General features: G+C 43.6%; 1 protein-coding gene across 1 annotated transcript; it reads left to right on the top strand.

Annotated features, from left to right (window-relative positions):
* The first annotated feature begins 479 nt into the window (after window positions 1-479).
* LOC120844354 (lysosomal acid lipase/cholesteryl ester hydrolase-like) lies at window positions 480-15,648 on the top strand. The gene is made up of 8 exons (XM_040216103.2): window positions 480-584; window positions 993-1,200; window positions 2,348-2,459; window positions 3,794-3,944; window positions 6,060-6,215; window positions 11,330-11,401; window positions 12,456-12,524; window positions 15,286-15,648. The coding sequence occupies exons 1-8, from the start codon at window positions 480-482 to the stop codon at window positions 15,529-15,531; spliced, it is 1,119 nt and encodes a 372-aa protein (XP_040072037.2). The 3' UTR covers window positions 15,532-15,648.
* Window positions 15,649-24,497: the final 8,849 nt, after the last annotated feature.

The raw sequence follows: 24,497 nt of genomic DNA, 5'->3' as shown, positions 1-24,497 counted from the left end.
GTCGGTGTGGGCTTTACACATAGACATAAGCAGAGGTAAAAGCGAAGGACATAGATAACATATGGGCAACTCGCTTCATAAATATACCTTTACCGGCATGTATAGTGCACTCAGTTCCTCTACTGTTAGATTTGTTTTTGTCATATCATGTATCTTTCAGGTTACCAAGGGCACAGTCTTCCTGATCTCGTTATCTTGTTTTGTACGCAGTAAAGATGCAACGTATGAAGGCAGTCAAGCGAAGACAACTTCACGGGAGAGCAGGAGAGGCGGCCACTTTGATCCCTCTCAGCATACATTGGCTGTTTGCCACTCCAACAAACCAAGGGCTACGCTCGATTCTTGCAAGCAGCTATTAAATGCGAACACTGACAGTGCCACACATTACGGCCCATGTCTCTTCCGCAGTCTGAAATAGAGGGAAGTTTTGGAGCGAATGTGTCTCGGAAAGAACTGTTTCCCTACAAGGCGTCACAATTATGAAGAGTGAAACATTACAAGTGCTTTTCACTTTATTGGCTTCTGTAATATCTACTGGTGTAGGCAGTCTTCTTTCATTTGATCCCGATGTGTCGAAGAACGTAGTAAGTAGTCAATTTGCTTGTTATATTTATATTCTCAGTAAATTGGACAAATGTTTACTGATTTACCGTCATTTATTACATTTACATATTATGTATGCTGAATGAATAAACGTATTTCAAGAAGTTCTTTTTCACCATAGCTGCACGTTTCAGCTAAACAAATGCTGTAATTCCTAATTTCGCTTAGCCGTGTTACATTAATTTTTTTTATTTTATCAATATTTATTGCGTTACGCTGCCCTAAAGGAAAAGGTAGTCTTTGTTGTAGGCTGAAACATTGAAAACTGACAATTAAGTCGTTAAATGGCAGTTACTCATTTTGATGCAGCTCCAGTTACTCTAAGCTGTCCCAAGGCTTATATTTTTGAAATTTATTTTCTTTTTGGATTTTTGAAATCATCTTTCAAGTCGGAACTAATCTGGAGCAAGGGATACCCTGTCGAAGAGTACAACGTGATCACCACCGACGGCTATATCCTCAGCATCCAGCGAATTCCATGGGGTCGAAATGAAGACTTTCGCAATAACTCTTCCGCCAAGGTTCCCGTCTTTCTCGTGCACGGTCTCTTCGGCTCATCGGCAGATTTTGTTCTGAACTTCGAAAAACAGAGCCTAGGTAAGCGCTCTTGAAAACTCCGTAAACTCCTGTCTGTTGCGTCTATTTAGTGCTTTAGTGCGAAAAATACAATTATTGTAAGTGCACTGGAGCACTGTATGATAAATTATACCCAGATGCTAATAAAACCTCAGTGGTCCTACAGCTATAAAAAAAATCTGCTTTGAATGGTCGTGCTACAGATATATATTAGTGTATTCTTATAAAAAAATCTTTAAGCAGAAGAAAAAAGCGCGGCTTGTAAAAAGGTGAGAGTGCACGCTGTAAGAACAAAGTAACAAAAATAAATGATAGGTTTCAAATATGTCAAAACAAACTCCATAAATGTAGGCTGAAGCAAAACGTTAAAAAACGAGAAAAATATGTGGAAACATACGCTCTCCAAAACCTCTATGACAATTTATGAGCTTTCCAGAAGCAAGTGACGACTCTCCTTGAAAAGAAAAGCCCATTCAGTTATACTGAGAGATTATCAACCTTTGAGATCCACTAGCTATAATGGTAGATATCCAAACTTTTATATTTTATGCTCGATGTAGACTGAAAGCGTGACACTCTTCGCTTCATAAACGCCTGCGTCATTTATGCGAAAGTCGGAACCAGCAATCGGCTTGTCTTTGTCTTTACGCAGAAAATGGTTTGCATCTATAGTGGCTTTGAATTGACCAAAAGGTACCAAGTCAATTTTGGCTATATCAGTTTGACGTATTCAACTGAGAAAGCGATCGCTTTATTTATTTCTTGGAATAAACACTAAGTATATCCATAAAAAGCAGCAATGAAAAGGCCCGTGAAAACAACTAAAATTACACTCTTTCTCTTGCCATTCCAAGAATTCGGCAGCATTGCAAATTCGATACACCGGTCAATTGTTTGTTTATTTGATTGGGAGGAGGCGAGATAACTTTATTCATATTGACGCGGGAAGCCTAAATAATAGAGACTTTTATCAAATTGTTACCATGTTTCGAGTATCGTATTACCGGAGCCTTTGAAGCATGCTTTTAAGCGCGCGCCCGTGTGATACCGTGACCGCGAGGCGCGCGCTTAAAAGCATGCTTCAAAGGCTCCAGTAGTCCGGTACGCGAAACACGGTAACGGTTTGCTAAAAGTCTCCAATGTTTCTCAAATTATGTACCGAATGCAGCCTTCCTGCTTGCCGATGCCGGGTTCGACGTGTGGCTGGGAAATTACCGAGGCAACACCTACACAAACCATGTGAGCCTGAGCCGTGACGATAAACCTTTTTGGAGTTTCAGGTGAGCCAATTTGGTCGTACTTTGCGTACTCTCGGACACAGTAGTAAATAAAGAAATCATTGAAAATATACAAGCGAGATTGAGAACACCCGAGACCGGGTTTTTAGGGTGTTTCCTTAGTAAGGTTGCCTATTTCGACCACCAGACTTTGGTGGATGTTGAAAGGGGTCTATAGGACCATAAACATCTGCTCATTTAGGACATCCCAAAAATAGAGAGGTATACGTGGAATCGAAACCGGTAAACAGTGCTACACTATTTACACCGTGACACCATTTACGAGTTATTTTCGAATATATAAAGCCAGACTTGTGCTCGTTACTTGAAAAATGTGATGGATTACAATTACAAATTACCGAGCCTCAAATATAATGGATTACCGTTCCTAATTACTGGCGCTGAAAAGTGACGGACTACTTTACTCGTTACGTTACAAATTAGTTTTGTGTTACTTTTCCCGTACACTTATCCAGAAAACAATAGAAACAATTTTAATATTTTTCAAAAATGTTCTGCAACACTACTTTTCATTTCTCATACGCCCGTGGAATGGTAGCCCTTGTAAAAATAAAACATTGTATTTGAGAGTAAGAGTGTATGTGCACTCCGTTCACCTGTAAGCTGGCAAGGCACCGAAAGCTGCAACCACACCCGCCATCCCGCTTGCTTACGGCCTCCGGAACTGATCCCTAGAATTGTGCAGACAAAGCTAGTAGTGCGCATGCTCAGTAGCTGCGTCTACGTCCGCTACGAGGTTCGGAGGTAAAGCTGCGATCCACGAAAGTTCCCTTTTGACTCGGGAGCTTTCTTGGAAAACACGATGGAATGCGACGGAGAGGCTACTCGGCGTTATGCTACTCGCAGTGGCGTCACAAGGGGAGGGGGTGTGGAGTCGCGGCGGGCGATGGCCCCGAGTGCCGCTGACCCTCGTGACGCCACTGCTTACTTGATGCTCCTCTTTCGAATATTTGCACGTTACTTGCCCGTTTTCTAGTGGTTCTAGTGACTGGTCGTACAAACAATCGTGTTTTCTTTTCGGCTATTCTCCCCCTCCTGATGTTTTCTATTTTGTTGCACTTGCCATCCTTATGCTCCTGAATGTTCTGCTCATATTGCTTTATTTACTGTATTGTGCTCACTTTTTTATAAAGTAAGGGCTAATTAAAGTAATCCGTTACCAATATTTTGTAACGAAATTACATTATAAATTACTTCGGGGAAAAAAAGTAACGTAGCAATTACAAAATTACTTGAAGAAGTAACGGATTACTTCCCCAGTCTGTATAAAGCTCATCTGATATTGAAAATATCTTCACCGTACCGTTCTTCTTTAGCGCGGACCAAATCATCTCCTATGACATCCCAGCAATGATAAACGCCGTATTGAAAATATCAGGGCAGCAGAAGATGCAGTACATTGGCTGGTCTCAAGGAACACAAGTTTTGTTTGGCCTGCTTTCTGAAAAACCGGAATACAACGATAAGGTATAATATTTTTATAATATTTTGGGCAATAATAATTTAACATTCTCAACAAAAAAAAAAGCGAGGATAATGACTACAAATTATTACAGTGCATATTTCTATCCGTATTCTCGAGTTGGAATAAAAGAGCGTGACTTTTGAATATTATCAAAGTTACTTTCACAAATAAAGACATGCTTGTGCCAAACCCATTTAACTAATGTATCGTTTTTTTTTTATTTTTAAGTGTGCCTTATGAGCTTCAAATATCTTTTTTTTTTTTCTTTTATACTACAGTAGGCACTCGGGGCTCGTCATTTCAGAGTAAACAAGCTTTTAAATTCCTGCCTTTATTTCTCTGCACATTACATGAAACATTTCCGTATTACATTAAATTATGTTTGGCAGCCAACAAAATGATTAAAAATAATATCCACTCAACAGGCCACTCGCATAAATTTAAAAATCTAAATTTAGATGCAACCAAGGGTTGACATTTCGTCATCTTAACACTGGATGTGCTCCAGTTGTTAAACTTCTTTCAGCTTCATGTTCCAGGTCATCCAGATAGATTTTTATTCAAATTTAGTTTAATACATTTGACCATAAGAACTAGTGTCTCTGTTGCATTTACTGCATTACAGTATAAGAACTTCACTCCTTCATATTTTTATATCTGATACGTTTATAAGAAAAGTATATGGCATTTTGGCAAAATATTGATATTAACCTGCTGTTACGTTACGTGGTAATATCCTAATACTTACATATTTATATAGTATTTGTATTAATAGTAGTGGTAGTGGTGATAGTAATCACAGCAACAAATAATGCTGCAACTTTTTCCCAGCTACTTTACTACATACTGAATAGACCGATCTCACCAAACGTTCCACGCATGCGTGACGCCGCCATAACTGTAGTTCGTAGGAGGCAGACGCCAGTTCACGAGAGAGCTCATGCCGCCCCGTGCTCTGCTCGCGCAGACCTCCAGCAGGGTTGTCGCGCGTGCAGAAAGGCTACAGCTTCCACGATGCATGTCGGCAGCGGTGGCGTACTCAAACTAGCTGGTGAGATCGGTCTCTTGTCTCATTTCGCACCTTTGGATAACCTATATTGCCAATTTTCTTAATCTAGATAACTCTGTTTACTGCAATGGCGCCAATTGCGTTCCTCGAAAACTTCAGAGGACCCGCAAGACTTTTTCTGCCATTTGCAGATATACTTGCGGTAAGTGTACATCGTCTTTAAAGTGCAACTTGTGTTAAATAATTCAAACTGCTCGGGAAGCGGATGGCACGCGTTCTGTTTTCAGTCAAATTAAGGTGACGAACAGCATAACAAAAGAAGTAAAGAATGGCTGATTTTTTAAATTACTATCTTCAACAATCTAGATTAGACATATCCATTTCGATTCACGTGTTTGACAGGTCTACAATAATATATCTGTTAACAGACACACGAAAGAAAGTATAAGCAAACATTGCAGTGATCAGATATTAGCTTAACAAATAATTATTCTCATAAGGAGGCACGAAGGAATCATTTTAGCTGAACAAAGAAACACGCATTATTGGTAAATATCGCGTAGCCTTCAAATACACTACCTAAACGTCACTTCGCAAATTAAAGTAGTTCAGCTCTGCGCATTACATTTTTTGCCTTACTCGCACAGTCACTTGGTTTTAAGCTATGCTAACCCTGTACAGTCTCCTCTATGAAGACGTTTTTAAAACCTTTCCATTTATTAAAGCAACCGAAGCTATAGAGTAAGACAAGAACTGCGGCTTGTTAGCCTTTTCATAGCTTACGAACTCGCATACTTCCTTCAAACCAATGTATAAGGATGTACAGTATGAAATGATGTGGTGATAAAAAATGAATAGGCCATTCGTAACTTATCAGGCAATTGTGTTTTGCTTCTTATAGCTTGAAACCTTCCAATGAGGGTTCCTCCTCGTCTTGAAAGAAATATTGATTCATTGACTGATTAAAAGATTGATTGATTGATTGATAAAACTATTTTAACAATTTTCACTTAATTTCCGAAGTCCGCGATTTTTTTATCTTTTTGAAATGTGTCTCGCACTTTGAAATACAGACCTTAAAGAGGATCTTATATCCATGGCTTTCCAGCCGATGCTAAAGTTCATTGGACACGGAGCACTTCTTCCTAGCAGCTCCGTGACAAAAGAACTGGCGAAGCTCCTCTGCAGCAACATTTTAACCGGACTGGTTTGCGAAACAGGCGTGTTCCTCATCGCCGACGTGGATTCTAAAGAATTGAACAAGGTAAGTAAACATGCACATTTCAAGTCGTTATGTTTGGCATACTTCACGTCAATCAGGGGTAATAATTAAACAAACACCCAAGGGTACAAGAGCCTAATGAACAAAGAGGATAAAGAGCGACCACTGCACCATTTTTATTTTAAAACCACTGACAGGTTCTTGTATTTATTTGAATAAGGGCTGTCTTTAAATAAATATAAAAAAACGTTTTTTTTTTCTTTTTTATGCCGGGGATGTTTATTTAAGTCGACTTGTATTTGAGGTTTAATTTGTGCTTGCAGTCAGGTAAATCGGATTTTTTTTTCTTTATTATCACCCGGATTGGAAGTACATTAACCTACCAGTAGGCCCGCACAAATAAAAATACATGGAGGTAAATACGCGAATAAAACAGTGACAAAGAAATAAGTAGACTAGAAAAGGTGTAACTTGCAACTAAACTTTACCGCAGGAACGATTAAAAAAAAAAAGAATAAAACGGCACATGCGCAAAGATGATGGACTTACATTGACCACCTGGAGAGCTTGCCGTCACTGTTGAGTGATCGATAAAAGCCTGCTTCTTTTCGGATAGGGCAACAGAGGGAGCACTGATACACACATACGGGCCATGAGCCCTTATCATGAATGCTTCATGTATCTTGCGTTCCAATTTTGTTTAGAATTTTCCCATAATCTTGGTAGTATTAAACTCGGCGTGACACTCACACCTATCACTATGTACAGCTAAGTGTCCAGACGGGATTGCCTGGTGGCGGCGGAGTGTTTTTTGATTCTATCATTATTGCACCTTCCCGTCTGGCCAACATAAATTAGGCCTTTCAGGTGGTCAATGAAAGTTCATCATCCTGGCGCATGTGCGGTTTTATTCTTATTTTATGCGTTTCCTTCAGTAAAGTTCAGTTGCGGGTGCGCCTCGTCCGGTATACTTCTTTCTCTGCCGCTTTTTTCTTCTTTTTTTTTTGCGTATTTACCACGATGCATAAGTGCCAACTGGTCCAACTCGCAGTGTTAATAATAAGACATTATTGTTATGAAAATACTGCGGGCTTACGTCCGAAACCAAAGAAAGGCACCTGACACACCCCAGCGAAGGACTGGACTTAGTTCGGATCACTTGGGCATATTTCGAGGTTCAACCGAAATATTACTCAGTGACACCTTCCCCGCAATAAGCCTCCTCCAAGTTGCAGGCACCGCGGTCGTGATTCTAGCATCCAAACGGTAGATCGTTAGACCAGTTTTGCGCATTGGGGAAGTTTTCTTAAACAAATTTGCTGAGGCGTTTTTTTTTTCGTTTTGTGGCAGAGCATATTACGTTTGGACATGTGAAATGTTATGAAATGTTTTTCTTTTTTCGTATTGATGGCCATGTCATTGTTACACTTTTTTATGAGATCACTATTACATTTTTTCAGTGATTGAAGCTGAACAGGATAGTTAGCTTCATGCATGACATGATATAGCGCAGCATCGATGCGTGCAAGCTTTTATAAGAACAGCACAAAAAAATATAAAAAAAACGCCAAAGTTCTTTCAGTTATTCACAACTAACACTGGACGAAAACAAAAGCAGCCATGAAAAAGGTACAGGGTGCACTCAAAATAGTGCATTGTGGGGAAACGCAGTGTTTCTTATATTCAAGGCAACAATTGTTGTTTTAAGCATTTTTTTCTATCTCTGTAAGTACTACAGGGTTTGGTGCTACTGCTCATCCGAAAGAAGGACCAACGATTCAGAACTCAGACCCCACACCATTACTGTATCTTTGCAGAGAACGTACTGCCTGAGCCCGAGCCTATTTCGTGATTCGCGCGCACATTGCGGGCCGGGCGCCGGGCGCCGAGCGCGAGTTCCTTCGCGCAGTGTGGGCCGCAAAACGCACAGTACTCACATCAACTGTAAGAGATCAGTGCCTCGTCTTGTCATTTCGCGCTGGCCCTTCTTTCTGGCCTAACCAAAAAGAAAAGAAATTAAGAGAGATATAATGTTTTGAAAGTAAAGAAATATATACACAATCGGTATAAAAAATACAAAAATATTTATTTCACAACATCCTTTTTGTAAACAAATATTTTATTTTTTGCATTGGTATTGGAGCCAATTGGTTTGTTTTTGCTAAGCGGCCCAAGGAAAGAAGACCGTCTTGGTATTAATACTTACCACTTATATCATTTTTTTTTTCGCACCAAAACCCCACTACACTCTAAAAAAGGTCTGCGCGTTTACTTTCACGCACAACACTCGGAGAGCCAATCAGCGCAACTTACGAAGGCAGCTCAGCGAATCACGATGCCGAAACTTATGTTTAGGCCAAAAAACGCAGACTGAGTTGTGACATTAAAGGGTCACTGCAAAGAAAAAAAGTTTTTTTTTTTAAATAGCTTAATTGGGACAAGCATGTCAAAAAACAATTTTTCCGCGAGAAAAAACATTTTTTACAGCAATATTTATTGCGTGAGACTCATTTTAGTTTGCGGCTATTTCGTCCGTTTTAAATCGCGCGCCACGAAGTTGTGGTTACGTGACGTCAATCCCAATAGGTTCTCATTGTCTAAGAGTTTGATTGACAGCTTAGATCTTGGTTGTTAAACCTTTGTTATATGTTGCAATTTCCTTTTGAGCGGCATATTTTTACGTTTAGAGAATAACCCATGTGATGAGAGTTATTATTTTTTACAAAAGGTTTACAAGACGGGCACTTCCGTTTGGATTCATACAAACAAAAGCTTCGCCATTCTTTCATGGCCGCCGAAGTCTCTGCTCCCGCCTGTCTCGCCTACCTCGACTAATCGTTTCGCTGAAGTGATGAGTGTTTCGTGCTGACCCAGGTGCTTGAGTGAGACTTTTTGAAGTGAAGTAGTGTGTGTTTAGCAGCTGTCGCAGGTGTTAGTGATAGGAAGCGACGCGGGGTTTTGGCTTTCATAGCGCGGTTCTTTCGTCTTCCTCTTTGCTTGCTTAGCGTGTTTTTTTGTTTTTTTTTTGCTTGTTTGCGCATGCAAATGCTGACTTTTCGGAGATGTCAGATGCGTGATCCCGACAGTGAGCCTTCCAGCATCCATGTCGCCCTGAAAGGAATGCTATTTGGCTGGAGGCCATCGGGCGTTCGCGTAGCGACAAACGTGTCCAGTTACGTTCTCGTCATATCGCTCCGGAGGCCATCGAGATTCGCACCGGGTGCACCTAACGTCCACAACTAGACACAAAATAAAAAATAAAAAAAAAAAACCATGTTCACTACGTAAAAAGTGGTCTCAGTTCATGCATCTGTAGACAGGTACGAAATCTTGCCCAAATTTCTTCACACCGCACGACGAGCGCAACACGTCGCTGTGCAAACACAGTCCAACAACACGAAGCATAAAAACGGCAGATTTAGGAGAACAATTCGGCGTCCATTGTTCAATTAAAACGACGTAATTTATTTGAAAACGCCCGCAGCTTTTTACTCGCGGTATGTGTCCGGAATCTTCCACATTTTGAAACAGAACGGAGGAAGATTTACTTTTAAAAACGCTCGCTGCGTCCTCAAGGGCCAGTTTTACTGGACCCCTTGTACGTCAACCCCGCATAAAACACATAGCACCGCATTACACACACCACGAACGTTTCAGCTCTGTCGCATCGCCGTGTTGCACCAAACAGAAAGAGATCGCCGAAACCAACGCAGCGCTGTCGTGAACCTCTGCTTGTGGTTGCGCACTCGTGGATTCTGTGACTCGCTTCGCTTTCAAAGCGCGCACGACGATTACGAACGATACTTTCCGTCTTCCGGGAACATCACAGGGGCACTTCTCCCGGCCACGTCTTCGCTACATGTGCTCGCAAACCGCGTCAAACTAAAACAATACCGCCGATACGGCCGATACCGCGGCCTGGCGTAGTTGCCAGATCTTGCCGGAAGTCGAGACGCTGCGTCGTTCAACTCCGCAACGCAAGGAGAGTGAGGGGCGGGGCGTACTCCTCTTCCGCGGGGGTCAAAGAGCGGGAGTTTCAAATGTGGAGAAGTTCTGACTCTACTAAATTACGTCCTGTGGCGTAAATATTGATAAAAAAAAAATAATTTTTTTTCGCGGAACATTTGTTTTGTGACATGCTTGTCCCAATTAGGCTGTTTAAAAAAAAAAAAACTTTTTTTTCTTTGCAGTTACCCTTGCAGTTAAGCAATGCAAGCGTCAGAGCTTGCATTGCTTAATGTCACAACTCAGTCTGCGTTTTTTGGTCTAAACATGTTTCGGCATCGTTATTCGCTGAGCTGCCTCTGTAAGTTGCGGTGATTGGCTCTCCGAGTGCTGTGCGGGAAGGTAGATTCACGGGCGTTTTTTTAGAGTGAAAATCCCTTTTACTGTTGACTTGAGCGCAAAATGATGTCCAGCTCTTAGATGTTAAATCACACTTAGTGTTTCTTTAATAACCCACTCGTAACAACCTCATTCTCAATAGATATTTAATCACTTATGCCTCAGACAGAGTGGTTCAAAGAGTTTTATCAGACATGTGCTTCTAGTACAACACCTGCGTAGCAAAGGTTCTTTAGGAAATAATCCATGCTATAAAAATAGTTCAAAATACGTAATAATCAGAACTGCCTTTGCATTTCACTCCAGACCTAAACTTTTCTTTCCTTTCCAAGATTCGTGCCGCTGCTTATCTCTTAAGTAACATGCGCTAATGTTTGCAAAGGATATAAAACTCCAACAGTTCTGACATTAGCGTGCAATTTAGACGACGAAAATAGATGATTAACTATTTAAAATTTGTCGCCTTTGCAACTTTTAGCATTAGGGGAAGCATGCTGCGGCTGTTCAGAAAAACGCATCTCTGAGCCAACATTCAGAGAGTTAATTATTCATACACCAATGAATAACTACACTGGAGTAACGAAACATGTACGTGGGGGTATTTTCAGTACATCACAATAAGTGTACATACAAATATGGTTTTTAGCATTTAAATCAAATATAAGGCATCATCTAGAGTTTTACATTACGCTGCCACACCTTTTTTCAGTGTAATATTGCTTAGATTGTCCCACACCTCATTTTGAAAGAAGTTAAACATTATTAAAATCGGTGTGCCATTGCTAACTCTAATGTGCTCTCTGTGATTGAAGAGTCGACTGCCAGTGTATCTGAGTCACACACCTTCTGGAACTTCGGTGAACAACCTGTACGGGCTGGCGCAGGTAAGCATATCTCGCCAAAACCACGTTTTTTCTTTCCGTCCTTCTTTTGTTCTAAAGTTATAAAATAAAGTATTACTTTAAGTTGTAATCACATCATGTAAAACCAGTCTTTCTTGTCAGTTTACAAATAAATTTCAACATACGAAAATACGAAATATTTTAGGTGACTGCAATTACAACAAACCCTAAAAGTAGTCAAATTATTCCAGAATTCCGAAATCATTTACAGTAATACTAGTATTAACAATTCTTGGAGCATCAAAAGTTCACCGAGGAACGCTTAGTAAGGCAGGTGCAAAACAACGGCGGCGTCATTTTTTTTTTTTTTTTTTTCATGCTGGAAAATAACAACCGCTTCAACAACACTTCAGTGGGGTTAAGAAATAGAGATACGGAGGCTTCAGCTTTTTTTATTTCTGATACAGTGCTCAAACCTATAGCAGAGTCGGGTGAGGGGATAGCCTAAATGTATATAGTGGCATTTATCTTATATTATTTTGCACTTTTATGAAGTTTTTTGTTCATGCCCTCCCTATCATAGTCCGATGTAGGGACCGATAGTATTTTGAAATAAACATAATAAAAACTTGTCCATATAAGCACTCTGCATATATTCTCTTGAATGTGGCGCACTAGGCTCTTAAACTGACTGTTTCCGGGCATGTTTCCCATAGGAGGGTCAAGGGACTTGTAATTCGAAATGAATGACTGCTGACTCCTCTTGAGCTAATTGTAGAATACTGGCGACGGCCGAATGATGCCTTTATTTTATTAAGTTATCATAACTGGTCGCTAAATTAATTATTCGCATGACTCTAAGCGGGATTCACGGTGCTAGTGCAGCTCCTCTTAGCCATGAATTGCAAGGCGCAGTACCGTAAGTTTGATTTCCCTGATTAGGTTCTAACGATTGCGAGGATATCTTCTAAGCACGTGGTGAAACTGAAGGTTGTGGGTATATTGTAGTAATGTACATTAGGTGATCTAGTCTAAATCTGTGCTTCCTTCTTTTTGAAAAGTCATCACAATCTTATTGTTCACCTTTGCTTTACAGAATGCAAAATGTGGATGCTTTCAGAAGTTTGATTACGGGAAATCCCTGAACATGCAAGTATATGGACAGGTATGAGCACTGATTAGGATGCTTCAAAAATATTACAGAGGAAACAAATATAAATACATGCCTTCTCCCAAATCTCGATAGATTAACACTCACACGTAAGTATTAGTCGCAAGTATACCGTACAGCTGTCGTGCCAAATCTCTTTGTGCTATGTACTGTGTCAAACCAAAGTAATCATTTTATTGCGATTTCGTGAAAAAATCGACTGGAGATCAGAAACGTGGCCAGGTAAACAGGGCAGGCATTAAAAAAAATGGGAGTCATGTACACCTGTTGGTTTCTTGTATGTGCACTGTTATCAGTGCGCGTGTTATGTAAGGATTGTGAAACATTGTAACGACGTAAGGGGAAACTAATGCTACAGATCGGTTAAGCTTCAGAGCTCCTCTTTCATCAACTTTTCTTATGAGTGATGTTGGGAATGCACAGGATGCGCAGTACGGTGTGAGAAATGCGGCAAATATACCCGTTGCGAAAAAGTAGAAAGTAACTGTTATTAGCAAGTTACTGTTTTCGAAATGATTGGGATAGGAGTCTGGTATTTGTATTTTTTAAAATCGCGTTTAGGTGTTTTTACGCGTTTATTTTATAGCCCTGGTACCCCAAATCTAATAACAGCATGCCATAGTGTTCCTATGGTTCAGTATATATTTTTAAATACAGCGCACACGCAGCTAACTGTCGCACAATTAAAACAACCCTCCCACATTTGCAACGTATAATTGAAGACACTATGCAGTTGTCCGGTTAATTTTCTCTCGGTGAAATAGATTCAAAATACAAATGTGCATGGCTATACACGACTTCACCCTTAGGTAAATATGTGTGCGTAAAACACAAAAAGACACGATTATTTTTAAAGTAGATACCTTCATTCAAGTATTCCGTGCCCCGCTGCGAAAACGCATTGGTTCTATATACGTCGTTTCACCAAAGAACAGAGAGCTGTCCATGGCTAGGATGTATACAAACGCGGACACTCGCACTAGCAACGCAAGGCCATGACGCAGTTACTGCGCTGAACTGGCTAGCCAATGGTCCCACAAGCCCATAAGGATGGCAAACGCCGTGACGCCGCTATTTTCGCGCTGCTTCTTTTGTCCCATCAGAGTCGTTCTTACTGAGATAGCTTGACGGGTGGATGAAGCTTGTGCCCGCAAAACACCGCTGTAAAGAGCCGACTTCGCGGTGACAAAAGATGGCGATTCGTTTTCGTTTCGCCAATCTACTGTTAGCAGGCCCACTTGATATCTAGGGTACAAGAAGCATTATAAAAGCATGTCTCGTTCATCGGTGTTCCGTTACGCCTGTAACCGATCGGTGAATTCAGAGACCGCTCACGTTTTATCGATATCTAATACCAAAACTTACGAATACGTTTTTTTTCAGTCTAAACTTGCTTTCATAACAAACAAAAATTTAAAAAAAGCAAGACGATTTAGAGCACCAGTTCCCTGTTCCTGCACGGCGGGCGCTTTCTGCGGTGTTTAATTTTGCGACTGGTGGTAATACAAAAAGGTAATTTCTATGCAAGAAAAGCAAATGTACGACGGTAATATTTTTGAAGATCTCAAATAGGGAAGTGTGAGCAACTAATTCCATGGAAAGAGCTGAAGTAGCCTACGTTAGCTAGTTACCCTTTTATTGTTATGAAGCGTCCCAGCAGGCAGGGAGGGACATATCATAAGTGGGTCACGAATTAGTAACAGCATGTGGCGGAAAAACGTTTCGTTGCCACAATTCTGGTCATGGCTGGAAGACGGCATGTTCAAAAGAATGTAAACTCCCCAACTATTCGCGCTTTCTCGCGTTAGTTGAAACGCGGTGGCAACAGCGGGTTTCGAAGTTTTTGCGAAATCAAATATAAAACTAGACGGCGGGTTTCACACTATTCGCGAGATGAAATCTGCGCGTTATTTTCGGAAAATTATCAAGCCGCTCTTACTCAAAATTTACTATTAGGGTGACAGAATTCTTCGCAAAATTTTAATATTTTCGGACCGGAAGTGTGCGAGAACTACCGCATACATGGTGCCACTGAGTTTTTGGCGAAACAAAAAAGAGTAAACAGAAATCTGTGAGCGCCCCCCCCCCCCCCTAGCGTCGGCTGTAATCTAACCTAACTTGAAATACAGTATAGACTATACCTCCACAAAGTGCTTTACGTGAACGACTTCTCGTGCAAACAGAACGAGCAGCAGAGCAGGGCTTTGGCTTTTTTGGCGCTATTGCGAGCAACTTTTCAGATAGAGCAGAAGTGTTGTATCCCTATATTGTCCTTCAGCTTTAGAACAAATATTGAAGGCGATGATATAATTCGAAATAAAATTATTTAGTCGCATTATGCATATGAAAATACTGTTGGGCTACTTGGTTCGCGATGCTTAGGAACCCTTTTTTTAGCGGAAACAGAGACTGGCACGAGGAACGGGACACAGACAAACGCGTGTGACGTGTCTGTCCCCTTCTGCGTGTCCATCTATTCGTTATTGTAAGTGTTCTGAGCATGAATAATATATTCGCTAATATTCACTGCTTTTATCTTCTTCCTACATGTTTTGTACAGTCGTCGTGGGCATATTCTCCTAAAACTATTTATTCGAAAATCTTGCTTCATTAGAAAATTAGCTCAGTAGAAGAAAAGCCCATGCATATACTCGACATGACAAACATTCATTTTTGTTTGACAAAAACAGGCTATTAATTTAATGATTAAATAAATATCGTCCACAGCTTGCTTACTAACATCTGAATTTTGCAGGTAACCCCTCCGCGGTATGATCTATCAAAGGTAACGATTCCTGTGGCACTTTATTGGAGCAAGGGTGATTGGTGGGCGGATGAAAAGGACGTTGAGCGTCTTCGATGGAACCTAAAACATGTGGTTGCCTTCAACCGAGTGTCCGACGAAGACTTCACTCACCTGGACTTTGCCTGGGGTATTAGGGCTACTTCGGCACTCTACAGGGAGATGATGCGACTAATGCGTAGCTATGTCACAGCGTAAACGTTTAAAGTAGAAAACGTGCCCCACAAGCTCTATATTATAACTTCTTGATTGACAAAAAAAAAAAAAAAAATGAACGCTTGGAAATGTGCAAATAAAAAAAGAATCTGTGAGAAATATTTGTTAGGTTTTTTCTTAAAACCACACAAAACAACATGCGTTTCGTCACCAACAGAGATGAAGGCGACCCCTGAAGAACCAGCGGAAAACACACATCGTCAAAAGCAGCAGCAGTACTGCTGCTGCTTTTGACGTATTGCTCTCCGTTCGTAAAAAGAAATAAAAAGAAATCGTTTTGAAGTTGCCCAACATTCGTTGGGCAACTTCAAAACGATTAAGGTTTTCCTTTTTTTTTCTTTTCTTTTTTTTTTTAGTACCTGCCGCGCCGATCTGCACCGATTCCAACATTATTTGGCGCTCATCGCAGGGCCTAGTGCGCTCCCGCGGGTTGGACCGCAGACGATTAGCCTGTTTAGGCCTTTTGGCCTGCTTTTCCTGATTTGCTTTAGCCACGCCCGATTGGCCAACGTGGCCTTTCGACTAGATTTCGGCCACCGGACGCCATCTTTGCCATGTTCTTTCTCGGCTTGGCCGTCGAGTATATTGCTTTTCTGTATTACCCCAGTTCTCTTTTGTTTGGTTTTCTTCCCTTTTTGTATGTTGCTTCTTTTTCTGCGGCTGCTTCTGCGATGAAGACCCCCTATAGACCCGCCGCAGAGCAGGCCAAGGCCGAAAGCCGGGAACACATTTGCGAAAAAAAGTCGAATTTTGTGCGAAAACCGCACACGAAAATCGAGCGGCCAGCTAGGCTCCTCCCCTTTTCCGAAAATCGGGAGCGGTTCGAAAGATCTGCAGTGCCAGATATTTTCGCACGGCGCCTCCGAATTCGGGGCGGAGGAGCTCGGTGAGCGAAAGCCCGGAACAGGACGGAACGAAAAGATACGATCGGCTCGCAACATGGTGGCTCACGCAGCTTCGGAAGCAGCGCAGGCAACATCGTATGCCATCCCTGCGTTCTTATCTCAACATTACTCTTGCAAATAAAGATTATTATTATTATTATTATGAAGAAACCAGTTCAGTCTCTGTCTCAAAGGGTGGTGGTACAAAGGCTCGCGTGGCATACAACGAGGCTTTAATAGCTGAAGTTCTTAAGAGGCGCGAAATATGGGACGCCAGTTCGCCAGACTACCGAACAGCCTCCTGAAGTCGGAGCACAAAAACCGCAGTGCATTGCGATTTCCGCGCTGCGCATTCCACCTCATCTGGCTCGTCTTCCGAAAATCGCAAGCTACGATTTTCGCAGCCTCCGATTTCTCTCCGATTTTCGGTTCGTTTTTTCGCAAATGTGTTCCCGGCTGAAGAGGTGCCCATGACCATGGTCCTGATGGGCGGGGACGCCAACCTCTGCGACACGGTCGATCGCGCAGCGCCTGGTCCTGGCTGACCACGAACCTCAAGGGCAAGGGCCACTGCCTTAAGTGCCAGTCCCGTCGTACACGAGCTAGGACGAACGGAAGTCCGTGGACTATAAACTTCCTGGCCAAGCTGGCGACCTATAAGCTCGCCGCGGAACTTCGAACGATTGCGTCCTCGCGAAGGCTTTGCCCGTAGCCTTCGAGGCAAACACCTCGCGCTGCCCGCTGATCCTGGCACGGTTCCTCGCCTGTGAAGAGTTCCGGCAAAAGCTCAAAAACGAGTTTCTTCCGGCTACGTACCAGTCTCAAGTCGAGCTAACTAGAGCGCTGGGCCTAGCTGCCGTTGGGCTTAGAAGATCAAATACGAGTTAGCTGTGGAGGTTAGCTGGACTCAATTGAGTCCAGCCAACCAGAGTGCTGGGCCTAGCTGCCAGCCGAGACCCTCGTCAAATACGTCAGAGTGATGCAGCTCTATGACAGAGCCTGCCCAACGACTTAGGAGTCAGACTGCGTTGCTCAAGTCGTGCAGCAGAGCCACCAAAAATTTTAAACTTACATGCCTGGCCAGTCTGAACAGTGGCAAGAGGATTGAAGAGAGCGAATAGTACCTGTGGTTTCCATGTCATGGAGCCAGGGAAGCGTTCGCCAAACTGGCAGTGCTGTGAAGCCCAACGTAAGCTGCCTAGCTTGCCACCAAACAACTCCTCTCCGATTTGTCCCCGCGGCCCGCCGCCCGCCAGCCTAAGCTGTGATCATGTGAGGTGACTGCCTTTTCTGTATAAGGATGCTCAAAACTGCTTAACTATCAACCATTTACTAAAAAAAAAAAAAAAAAAAGCATCGAGGAGCGTATCATACTAACCCTTCCGCGCTTCGCAACGTGCGCCATAGACCCAGCTAAGCTTTAAGCTAAGCTAAAGCGCTGGATGTCTTGACTTATCCAAGTACCGCCATTGTTAGACCGTGCCCTGGGCGTTCCTATTGGATGCCGGCGACGTGCCACCATTTTCGGCTCATGGTGCATCCCACAGACAGACGCGCATGCTCCTATTGGTCTGCTTTGGCTGCCACTGACGCGCCGCCGTTTACAAGCACGCTCCTATTGGTCCACTGTAGATGCCGTCGCCGCGCCGCCGCGACAAACTGGATTGGCGGTGATGCTCCGCCATTTTTGGCTCATGTGTGTCCCAGCATACACCAGCTTGACAGTACTTGTTTTAAAATCGGTCCAGCGCTTTAAGCGAAACAAGGGCGCTTATATTCTTATTCTCATCATCACCTTTCCTATGAATCAGCATCGTCAGTACAAGATTTATAAGCTCGTCCAAGACCAGCGAATCCATCGTCGCGGCGTCGTAGAAGAGGGCAGCCTAGGGGCAGCCATTTTAGGCTCTTCAAACTTACGCCGTAATCTTTTGGCTCAATAAAGACATTTTGAATTTAAATCTGCAACCGTGCTCACCACACCATAGTGATGGTTGTGCGAGTTTTCAGTCTTAATCAAAGAACGTGTGCGTGTGGCCTATTTTTGCCCACGTTCGAATGCACGTTCCACAAAGCTCCTCGTCAAGCAATGCGTGAAGCAAATCGACCAGAGGCCGGGTATACGAAGAACGTTTTATCTTAAGACATTTTTTCTAAGCAGTTCGTATCCCAAGAAGTTCCTACGACATGCCGAAATTGGTATTCTCAAAGGGGCTAGTTACGAACCAAAATCCTACGACAAAAAAAGTGAGGGAAAGAGAGAAACTTCCGGTGTCTCGCGACCAACGTGAGCTGCGAGAGGGATGCGTTGCCATGTCAACCGCAGGGGACGCTTTGTCCGCACACATGCGTTAGTCTTCCACGTGCATTCGTTCTCGCCGGTCGAACCGATAGACACCGGGAAATGTCGACACCGCCCGCCGACAAGAAGGCTCGGATGCGGAACTTTTCAGAGGTCGAATTATCGACCTTAGTTGATGGGTATGAAGCGCATAGAATCGCGATCGACGCGAAAGGAGAGGGGCCCCATGGATCGGCCGCCAAGCAGCGGGCTTGGTAGAGGATTACGAATGACTTGTTTGCTGTGTGTGGGGTGAAAAGAGAGATTGCCGATGTAAAAAAGAAAAAAAAGAAAATGGGCTGACTACAACAGTTCCCAGAAGAAGCGAGGTAAGATAGCCCATTTTCACAGTTCGCGAACTAAGTTGTTGCGATATGCGTCGTAACGCGAAACGTTTGGCGCGAATGGTGAGCCTACGAGCGAGCACATTTTACTCCTTCAAGTAAGTTTTTATTAGCTTTGGTGGCAGTCTTGAAGATGTGAAGTTGCCGAAGGGCGACGAGAGCTATGCTCCCAAATGCCGCAGAAGGTTATCGTCTTCTGTCAGCATCATAGGACTTCAGCCCAAGCGTGTAATGAAATGTGCAATCGTTTGAATTTCGCTCATACCAGTGTCGTGCACGAGATAATGCGCAGTTAGATGTCACCGGTTTGAACCAACATTCGAACTCACGAACAGTACAGTGGCAGTCTGTTACGCGAAGAAAATCCAAGAGCAGCTGATTAGTCGCGCGATGTATATCTCGGTTTTCTGACGAGATCCGTGCAATGTTATTTGATACTAACTACAGGTGCAGCCCTCAAGCGCAGTCAGTGTGCGACTGGAGGCGGCGTAGGAGACAAGCCCCTGAACGACATGGACGAAAGGGTCGTGGGACTTCTGAATGTGGAGGCCATGATTGGGGGGGGGGGGGGGGGGCATCCCAGGCGCGTTCGACATTGGTGTTCCTGTAGAGGTACCTAATGGCGAGCCCTTCAGCCTGCCACTTTCCGGTAGGTTTACAGGAGGCTCGGCAAGGCACTAGCATTCCTTTATTAATGAATATCTCATAATTTTTATGCTCTGTCATTATACTAATTCCATTCCTGGGCCCTAGCTTAGTCAGAGAGGGTTTTACTTTATCTTTCCAATATAAATTATGTCACCTTTCCATTAAAACCCAAACTACCACACTAAAACAAAAAAAAAGTGTTTCATATGTAGTATGTTTCCTAATAAAAATTTCAGTTTTCCAGGCACTCCCCCAACATCGGACGCTGCTAGGCCCAGATCAGTAGACCTAGTTCTTTCATTTGGTGAGTTCATAACAGATACTGGTCTGGTTCATTTAACTAGTCATGTTGCACCTTGGCATCCTGTTAAACAAACCACTGGTTTGGGAGCACGGTATTAAAATTTCAGTCTAGCTTGACTAATCAAATAGCTCTATATCCAAATGGTCTCGACGAGGGACTAAATTATTTGGATAAACAGGGCATAACGGTAATAAGAGTTCGGGCACAGGCAAGCTGGTGAACGGTCACACTGAGAAACCTCTATGCAAGTAAATTGAAGAAACAGGACAAGCACAACAATGTACCATCATATAATGCTGTTGTGTTTGTCCTGTTTTTTTTTTTTCGCTTCCCTTGTCTGAGGGTTTCTCAATGGACAGAAGTGTACTATATTTTTACCGAAGATTCGGTTTTCTGGGTCAGTACAACATGTTTCTTAATCTGTGTTCAAGATACTACCACAGAACCAAGCAGGCCTAGTTCAGTGAGGCCACGACATACAAGGTTTGCTACCTTATCAATCATATCATTGCACATAGTGAATATACTTGTTTTATTACCCAATAAGAACTAAATCTTTTTTGCCTTCCAGCCAGGCTGATAATATTCTGGAACGCCCGCACGGTGATGCAGGTGCGCGGCTTAAGATTTTGTTGAATAATCATGCTTGCTCGACAGCTGACCACATACCCCAACAGCAAATTTTCCTAGTACTCAGCTCTATTGCTATTTCTATTCAGATGTCCACGGTGCAAGCGGAGGTGTGCTCCAGGAAAGCGAGGCCCTGCCGTGCACATCAGGTAGCGGCAGGTCTAAATACAAACGTGAGTATAGTCCTGCTAGATTTGGATTGCAACATGCAGCAATACAAATTTAACTCTGAATACAAAAATCACACTAGATTGAATATGCAGCAGAAAACATGTGCGAGAAGAGAGATCCACAGTGAATTCCATGCCAAGGCAATCTGCCATGTAATCTACAACCTCTGAGCTGCAATGCACTAACACTCGGCCACCGACCCCCCAATTATCTCATTAACTACTTGTTTTGCTCATTCATGCATGCTTCCTACAGCTGCACCTGGACATTAATTTTCCATGCGAGTATCACAACAGTAGCGTGAAAGTGGTGCAAAGATTTTAGGTTTTCAATCACGAAGAAATAATTTTTCTCTGATATGCAGGTAGCAAGGACGCCCCTAGCCACGAGATAATCCAGACTCAGGAAGCTATTGTTCAACGCCTCGACAGGATTGTGGGCCTGCAGGAGCAGATGGTGGCACTCAAAGCATACAAGCTGAATGTTCGGTTTGAAAATGGCAAAATTGTCCCCAGGTATCAATAAAACCTCACTTAGGTACAATAACAATACACTCTTTCTCTAATGCACTGAAGACTCTCGTTTTCCTGAATTTTAACTTGAAAACGCTGTTCACAAGCTCATTCCTGACGGCGGTGCCGGTGGCAGTGTCTCGGGCAGTGGTTGGCTTGTCGTCTTCTTCCTCTTCCTCGTCCTCAGATTCTGGAACTGTTCAGGACGCCACATTTAGCGCAACAGAAAATGAACACCTCGAAGGCTTGCAAGCACAATATAAACTTACAACACTGCAATAGCTGAATTAAGGTGCTGGAAGCAATCATTTATAAATTGCGGGTGTCACAAATCCAGATAGAGGTTCATTGAAAGTTCATAAGCGAAAATAACAGTATGGAAAGGGAATTATGGGTATCATGTGTGTACCAAAAATAACATGAGAGGCATTACCACCCACTGTGGAAACAAAGTGGCCAACCACGGGTGCAGGGCCCTTCGTGATAATAGACCCTCCCCCCGACGCTAGATCAAGTCACTTCTGCAGTATGTGCAGGAGGAGCCTTATACACAAATTCGGCTCTGTTACGTCACGGCTCGGTGGTGGCGCATTGGGCGCACTTCCGGTCTGTAGCTGTGGGCAGAAATCACCATGTGGGACATGCATTCCCATGCTCTTTTGGAAGAAACAATACAAAAACCCACCTTTTCGTCAAAACACTGTGGCTGGGGCTGTACCAGAGGATCGGGGAAAGTTAAGGTCACTTTTTACGTGTTTTCTGCCCGCTCGGTTCGTCCGAGGATGTGGAAAGGTGCCGTGAAAGAGGAAAACCAGACGCCATCGGACCACGATTACTTGTGCGGGAAGCACTTTGGGCTGATTTAGCGGATACTTGGGGTCGTCAGATTTATTTTTTTTTGTTCCAACATGAAGGAGGGAAAACCACCGAGTTGTACGGACCACCTGCGGACTACGTTCAGTGCTTCATCACGTTCAAACAGCCGCCTGATCGTTCGAACTGTCGTCTGCTCTTTCAAACATTTCTGCCTGTTCTCGTATGCTTGTTCAAACGACAGCGTCCCGTAGACGGAATGTTGACCCGGTAATTCCGATCAGAAGTAACTAAGTCAAAAGACCTTTAAGTTTGAATGTTGGTTGGTGTAAGTAGACTCGGTGTAAGTAGTAGATACAAGGAGATGTTGATCATTGTCACCCGTGGCCATCACCCAGGCACGTAGCCAGGATTTTGTTTCTGGGGGGCTTGCCCATGATAAAATGCTGTATGAGGGGGAGGGGGGGGAGAGGAGGCCCCAGCAAAAAGAAAGATTTCGGGAGGGGGGGGGGGGGGGGCAGGGGGGCCTGGGCCCCCTGCCCCCCCCCCCCCCCCCCCTGGCTACGTGCCTGCCATCACCGACTTGTTATGCCAGATTCACTAGGTCCGATTCTGCTTGCGATTTTTAGTATCGACGTCGACCATCTCAGCTACGGTTCACCATATTGCAGCCCGAACGATGTCATCGTGCGAGTCAGGCTTCAGCATCCATTCTGTGGTGTCCACGTATAATAAGTCGCCGCATGTCACATAATTCAGCCAGTTTTGTGGTGTAACGAGCCTCATTAATTTTGCTGAGGCCGCTAAAGTAGTCGGACATTGCGAGGAAGGCGTAGAATAAGAAATTCCAACGCGAAAAAAAGCACGGGGACTGACACCGACGGCGGCAACATCGTAATTCAATACTTGGCTTATGGACGACGGCGAGCTTCTTTCCCACACTCTATCGCACATGCGCGGCGCCAGTGGCGTCCGCTAGGTGCGCTCCATTTTGTTTGCAAACACGAGTTGGTCTACAGCCAGCAGGTGGGTAACGCTTACGATGAGTTAAGAACAGGCGTAAGGTGTGTTGATTTTCTCTAGTGCCTTATTTTTGAAGTAGCCTGATCTAGCCTGCCAAACCCTGCTGGCTCGTCTAAACTCACCGGGCGAGCTGGTGCTGCGAATGAGGCGCTAGGCTTAAAAGGTAGAACGTCCGCCTCGGCTTCAATGAGTCCCGTAGCGAACCAGCGGTGCGCAAGTCATGCAAACGCTTTAAATGAAGCTAAGAAGGTCAATAAAAACAAACCATTGCCACCGCAGGCCGGAAGAGCACGGTGAAAGTATCGAATGAGAGCGGACACTACATGGTCCGCACTTCGCTTCGACCACGCAGGGCAGCGACATATTGACATATCTGTTAATGTGACTGCTGCACCACAACGCGGTTCTGAAATGAAGCTTTGGGATTTTGGTACTATTTTAAACCACATAGTGACTCTAGGTACAGCTTCATGAGTGCCAAAGTTAACTGCGCCTTTGAGCAAGCGGACTTTTTGCGTGACTTTCCTCCAACAAATTTAACGCCTGTATTTGCAAGCGGTGACAGAGCTTATATAATAGTGTGCGAATTGATACCTACAAAATAAAAATTAGAGTAAGCAGGGAGCTTGTAAAAGAGATTACTGCTGAGCTTGCTGGCGACCAGAATTAGTTTCCCCTTTACCCCCTTGTAACGAGCAAAGGAGAATGAAGAGCCCGGGGTCACACCGAACAATGCTTTCGCTAAACTCGTTAATGTGGCATCCCTAGTGCTCCAACGCACAAAGCCTTACCGGGTGGTTCAGCGAGGGAAACATGGTCGCGGATGCAGTAACTGCGCAGGACTGCACAGGCCACAATTATGCGGCAGCACACGCTTTGGGTATGCTGGAGGACCCCTCCGGACCTGTCCAGGCATCTGAAGCGGGACTTGAGGATTCCAAAAGTCCTCTCGATGGCCTGTCTGGTCTTTGCGAGGCACTCGTTGTAGTTCTCTTCCTCCTGCTTCCGCGGCTTACGGAAGGGAGTCATGAGCCACGGCTGGAGGGGGTAACCTGCGTCCCCTAAAATATTGCAAACGGTGTTAGATTTTATGCCAGTGTGTAATGCAATCAACACAATGTTCCACCTAAATTTAACTACCTCACACTTTGCCTATCGTAGCTGCATTGGTGCAACTCCCACCTAATTTGTTTCTTTCTGACAGCTATGTCAGCTGCGAACGAGCTATGTGTGAGCAACACTCAACAACGCACTCGACCGATGTTCGCACTGGTAAAG

This window comes from Ixodes scapularis, unplaced genomic scaffold (genome assembly GCF_016920785.2).
Source record: "Ixodes scapularis isolate PalLabHiFi unplaced genomic scaffold, ASM1692078v2 PGA_scaffold2__306_contigs__length_199485367, whole genome shotgun sequence".
Classification (NCBI taxonomy): domain Eukaryota; kingdom Metazoa; phylum Arthropoda; class Arachnida; order Ixodida; family Ixodidae; genus Ixodes; species Ixodes scapularis.
The sequence above is the reverse complement of the archived record's forward strand: the minus strand, read 5'-3'. Positions and strand labels throughout refer to the sequence as shown.

What these genes read in the sequence shown, in the direction of transcription:
- LOC120844354 (XM_040216103.2), top strand. Translation starts at nt 480, where the DNA reads ATGAAGAGTGAAACATTACAAGTGCTTTTCACTTTATTGGCTTCTGTA. An exon ending in CCGATGTGTCGAAGAACGTA is followed by an intron (nt 585 to 992) that starts GTAAGTAGTCAA and finishes TCATCTTTCAAG; the next exon opens with TCGGAACTAATCTGGAGCAA. An exon ending in CTTCGAAAAACAGAGCCTAG is followed by an intron (nt 1,201 to 2,347) that starts GTAAGCGCTCTT and finishes TACCGAATGCAG; the next exon opens with CCTTCCTGCTTGCCGATGCC.